The following is a 6,000-nucleotide window of genomic DNA, read 5'->3' on the forward strand; positions in this document are numbered from 1 at the left end:
ATAATCTGAAACACAACCAAATCAAACTGCAAAGGCATCCAACAAGTTTGTAGTCACAAGCTTGATGTGGTCATTACGTGCTATGAACATGGGACAAAATACTACACTTTTGACTACTTTATTTATAAGAATCTTTAGCGGTGTCAATGATTTTGACCCCTACCTTTTAGAGAGAAAATAAATAGTACTTGTTGAACACCATCTAGGTCACATTTGATTTGGATAGTCCGGATACTTTACAAATGGTCATACTATCAACAAATTATCTGTTGATAAGCAACTGCTTGCTAAGGTTAGGGTTAGGGTTAAGGTTAAGGTTAGGTTTAAAATAAGGGTTAAGGTAAGGCTTAAGTTTAGGGTTAGGATAAGGGTTACGGTTAGGGTTAGGGCTAGGGTTGGGGTTAGTAGATAGTTAGTTGAAATGTTACTGATAGTCCGTAGAGCATCTACAAATAAAGTGTTACCCATTTAGTCAAATGAGTAAGCAGACTGCAGCCCCAGATCGGGCATGAGGCATCTGTGTCCCATCCTCTCAAGGGAAATGTCAAATACTGACTGGCTGGGCTCCCTAGAGGGTAAATGCAATGTCTTCAGCAGGGTGATGTCACCATGACAAGGTGAGGAGACATTTAGAAGAAGACTTTCTCTAGAGGCCCTTAAGCAACATTTATGTGCCATGGTTCTACAGAGAGGGGATTTGTGACTGTCTCTGTTTGATTCCGGAAGGGCAAAGCTTTGGCTGTTATGGCAGAGATTTCAGGTGTAGGACGAGGCTTATGTTAGCTGGAGGTGGACAGAGATGTGCCGAGGGACCTTCTGACTCCCCCATCCTCAGTCTCTCCTCACTGAATCATCCACTTCCTTTCTCTAATCCACTTCTCTCTAGTGAGCCACAAGTGTGTCCTGTTTGTATTGTTGGATGTTTTAACATATAAATTGGTGGACTTAAACATTTGATGGGGATTAGTCCAGCTTAGCTCTGTACCTAATGCTTAGATTAGGGATTTCTGTCAGAGCAGATAAGTAAATTACTGTATCGCTAGTTATTCAGAGGCTGTGTTCAACTGTTAAGGGGCATAAGCCTAAAAGCAGGACCTAAGATAGAAGGAGTTGTTCAGTGTCAGTTAGTGAGCTGTCAGCCAATACCTCCTCATTAAGTCCCATTCACATCAACCAATTGTGCATGGTGACAGTCAAGCAGGTCCCTGAACCATCCAGTATCACAAAACAACTACTCAAAGTGACAAATTACTCAGAGACAAGATGCTGTACACCAAATGAGATCGCCATTATTAAACCATTATTAAACTGTCAGAGATGTAGCAAACGTGCAGAGCCTCCCTCTGAGAGCATGTTCCCTCCAAACACTTCACAGTGAGACTGGTAGCTTGGTCTGAGGCAGGCTAACAGGATAGACTACAGGCCACGAAACAAGGTAAAATACTAGGGGCCTGAAAACACATGGATCAATGTGTCTTTTCTTTGAGCTGCAGAGCCGTTCCCCAATCACAGCTGGATATAATACTACCAGCTCTTACCTGCCTGAAACACACGTAGCTCATCAGGTACAGGGTGAAAACATCAAGTGAAATGGTGGAAGGAACAGCATAGTGAGAGAGTGTATTGCTGCTGTAGATGTGGGGAGCTCCTGCTAGGTCCGCATGGCCCTGTTAGGCCTACACTGAATCACCGCCTACCAGTAATAGATGTTGTTGCATGTAGGATAACCTAACACAACACAAGAGAGAAATGTTTTGGTCTGTCAATTCAATTGCTTTTTTGTAAACAATAGGAGGAAATACATCTCATTTGCGGTGTTGTTTTCTTTTGTTGAGACAAAAAGGGTCTTCTCTTGTAACTGTTGTCAGTATGTGGCTTCCTCTCCAACTTCTGGTTGTCTCGTTGTCCTGTTGAAAGTATCTCCTCCCATGTCGGCTACAATAGTTTTTGTTTACCAGGCCTGTTTTCAACAGCAGTATACCACCAGCAAGTTGTTGACTGTCTTGTTTTAACTTGACAGGCCTAGTCCTCGTCGTTTGTTTTCTTAGCACATCTCCGCTAATCACCTTGTCGCACACATTCATTATTGTTAAATAAAGATACATGATAATGATGTTATATGTGTGGAAGTAGCCCTACTTTTCAGTAGTTTCAGTAGTTTCCCCAAATTCGAATTTTGATGGATGCGTGTAGGCTACTTAATTATCTAATCCATTGTTTTCCTCTGTTTCCCTCCATAGGTGCAAAGGCGATTCAAAGCCTGAACTCCAACTGAATAGAAGAACATCCCCAAGACCAGATGCAATGGAGATGTTCAATTTCACCAGCTTCACCTACTGGAATGCCTCAGAAGGCACTGACGCAGGGCCTGCCATTGAACCCGAAAGCCCATACAAGACTGTGGAGGTGGTGTTCATCGTATTGGTGGCTGGGTCCCTCAGCCTGGTCACTGTTATTGGAAATATCCTGGTCATGCTTTCCATTAAGGTCAATAGGAACCTACAGACTGTCAACAACTACTTTTTATTCAGCCTTGCATGTGCTGACCTAATCATCGGGCTGTGTTCCATGAACTTGTACACAGTATACATAGTGATTGGCTACTGGCCCTTAGGACCTGTGGTGTGTGATCTGTGGCTAGCCTTGGACTATGTCGTGAGTAACGCATCTGTCATGAACCTACTCATCATCAGTTTTGACAGATACTTCTGTGTCACAAAGCCTCTCAGCTACCCTGTCAAAAGGACCACCAAGATGGCAGGGATGATGATTGCTGCTGCCTGGGTCCTGTCCTTCATTCTGTGGGCCCCGGCCATCCTTTTCTGGCAGTTCATCGTGGGCGGGCGGACAGTGCCTGAGAGGGAGTGTTACATTCAGTTCTTCTCTAATGCAGCAGTCACCTTCGGCACGGCCATCGCAGCCTTCTACCTGCCCGTTATCATCATGGTCATTCTCTACATACAGATCTCTATAGCCAGTAAAAGCCGGGTGAAGAAGGAGACCAGGAAGCCGTCAGGGCCCAACCCAGAGGCCCTGTCCCACGAGCAGGCAAGGTGCAGTAATTCTGCCAAGCCCATCAACAACAACGTGACAGCAGAGGACACAGAGCAGGGCAGGATCGAAGCCACAGATGACGTGGCCAACCAGCACGACGGTAAACTGCAGAACGGCAAGGGCCCGTCCACCACGGGTGGAGAGGGGGAGATGGAGGGCGTGGATAGGGGTAGGGAGAACTGTGCCCACGGAGAGGAGAAAGAGAGCTCCAACGACTCGACATCTGGCAGTGCAGCTGCATCCAACCACAAAGAAGAAGAGGCGGTGCCATCCAGAGCAAACTGCAACGCCGAGCTCGTTCAGCAGCCAACCCGCCACCGGGCCAAGGCAGGCGGCTCCAAACTCACCTGCATCAAGATTAAGACCAAGTCTCCCAAGGGGGACTGCTACACACCCTCCAACGCCACGGTGGAGATCGTCCCCGCCACGGAGAAGCAGAACCACGTGGCGCGGAAAATCGTGAAGATGACCAAGCAGCCGCCCAAGAAGAAGAAAGCGCCACCGTCTCGGGAGAAGAAGGTGACCCGTACCATCATGGCCATCCTGGTGGCCTTTGTGGCCACCTGGACCCCTTACAATGTCATGGTGCTCATCAACACCTTCTGCTCCAGCTGCATCCCCAGCACGGTCTGGACTATCGGCTACTGGCTGTGCTACATCAACAGCACCATCAACCCCGCCTGCTATGCCCTCTGCAATGTCACTTTCAAAAAGACATTCAAACATCTCCTCCTCTGCCAATACAAAAACATTAGGTCAGCTAGATGAATATGGATGCGAGTGTGCGTGTGTGCGTGTTTGCATGTGTGTGCGTGCGTGAGTGTGTGCGCGTGTGCGCGCGCGTGTGTGTGTGTGTGTGTGTGTGTGTGTGTGTGTGTGTGTGTGTGTGTGTGTGTGTGTGAGAGAGAGAGAGAGAGAGAGAGAGAGAGAGAGAAAGAGGTTTATGATGTGGTCCCTTTCCTTTGTTTTTACTCTACGGCTCATAAGAGAACATGTATCCTGCAGCCATGTTGGGTTTGGCTCTGATGAATGAGATTTGTGATGCAACTGTTGAGACATAAGACTTACAAAGAAGCGCACAGCCAGGAGAACAAATAGACCGAACATGAAAAGGACAGTTGGATAGAGAGCTCTGCACTGCACAAGACGAATTGTAAGGGAAAATAGGGCTGACTGAATTCACATACTTCCCGTTTGAAATTCAGTGTAAAAAAAAAAGAAACCTGTATATATCAATGTATACACAAAATATGTGTGTGTGTGTGTGTGTGTGTGTGTGTGTGTGTGTGTGTGTGTGTGTGTGTGTGTGTGTGTGTGTGTGTGTGTGTGTGTGTGTGTGTGTGTGTGCGTGTGTGTGTGTGTGTGTGTGTGTGTGTGTGTGTGTGTGTGTGTGTGTGTGTGTGTGTGTGTGTGCATCTGTCTGAGCGTGACAGAATGATCCATCACACAGTTTCAGTGGAGATGTCCGCCAGTAAAGACAGCAGAAGGACATACAGTACATACTACAAACTGTTATCTGTATGCCGGTGGCACTCTGTGTTGGCGGCACACAAAGCAGAGCAGCTTGTCTAAACTGCCTCTCTGACATGTTCATATACGACTGAGTAACATGGCTGGGAGCCCTCCTATCTCCAGGGATGGACCATAAATGGCCCCTGAAGGGCATATCAGGACAGAGACCAGGCCTGGCCAGGGTCACCTCTCACCACAACGTAGGACTGAGGTTAGGAAACTTGTTTTGAAAAAAGGTCATGAGCAAACAAATAAATAGATAAGGCATTGTCTAAAAAGGCATTGTTCAATTACATTATTTAGCTTGCTATTCGTTTTCCACATCATTTTAGATGATCGGCGATTTGATCTCTTACAATTCATTACATGAAGAGTTTGACGTTTATTTGATTGTATATTAAGATATTTTTTGGGGCAGATAGTCTACACTCTTAGAAAAAAAGGTGCTATCTAGAACCAAAAAGGGTTATTTGGCTGTTACCGTAGGAGAACCCTTTGAAGAAACCCTTTTGGTTCCAGGTAGAACCCTTTTGCCTCCAGTAGAACTATTTTGCCTTCCATGTAGAACCCTTTCCACAGAGAGTTCTACATGGAACCCAAAAGAGTTCTACCTGTAAACAAAAAGGGTTCTACCTGGATCCAAAAAATGGTTCTCCTATGGGGACAGCTTCAGAACCCTTTTGGAGCCTGTTTTCTAAAAGTGTAATGATGCTTGGAGCTTGTAAATACATTCAGAGTGTGGCAGTTGGCAGGGGCTTGGAGCCAAAGCCTATTCAATTATACAGGAAGGGATCTTGTGCTTTTCCAGGGGTGAGTTGGATATTCCTCTGAGATTGGATTTTCAACATAATTTGATCCCGCTATGTTGCAGATGTTACAGCCTGTAACAAGAGCCACCTGTTGTATGTCAGTCCTGACTGATAATTAAGAGAAAGATTGAAAAGGATTGTATTTTTGTCTTGCTGTCATCAGAGGTGGTTGAGTAGGGGTTACCAAGGTTGTAGAGTGATTGAGAGTGTCATATCGTGGAGATTTAGAGGTTATTTCAGTGCATGTTTCTGTTGTTACTCCGGAATGGGGTTAAATACCAATAATCACAGGCCATGGCCTTGTGAATTATAAGGGCTACTCGATGTTAGATGTACTAATTCATCTACATCTGTGTGTGTGTGTGTGTGTGTGTGTGTGTGTGTGTGTGTGTGTGTGTGTGTGTGTGTGTGCGTGTTTCATCACATGAATATAGATGAAGTCATATGTATTGTTTATGTACGTGTGTTTTAATGAGATCACAGTCTAATGACGTTAGAAATAATACGATACTAGAATTCCCATGGTTTTGTGTCATACTGTTTGTGTCCATACATTTCGTCCACACCGTATGCTGATCTTCAACACAGTCCATTTATCTCTGACATGCTAATGTATTCCAATTTA

The 6,000-nt window shown here is 45.4% G+C and overlaps 1 protein-coding gene across 4 annotated transcripts in view; it reads left to right on the forward strand.

Annotated features, from left to right (window-relative positions):
* The window catches only part of LOC115199012 (muscarinic acetylcholine receptor M2), an 82,659-nt gene extending 78,387 nt beyond the window's left edge, over window positions 1-4,272 (forward strand). For all 4 annotated transcript variants that reach the window (XM_029761496.1, XM_029761495.1, XM_029761499.1 and 1 more), the window contains one exon: window positions 2,241-4,272. In XM_029761496.1, coding sequence (XP_029617356.1) covers window positions 2,305-3,822 — 1,518 coding nt within the window. In that variant the 5' untranslated portion in view covers window positions 2,241-2,304 and the 3' untranslated portion in view covers window positions 3,823-4,272. The remainder of the gene's footprint in view (window positions 1-2,240) is intronic.
* Window positions 4,273-6,000: the final 1,728 nt, after the last annotated feature.

Source organism: Salmo trutta, chromosome 8 (assembly GCF_901001165.1).
Source record: "Salmo trutta chromosome 8, fSalTru1.1, whole genome shotgun sequence".
NCBI lineage: Eukaryota > Metazoa > Chordata > Actinopteri > Salmoniformes > Salmonidae > Salmo > Salmo trutta.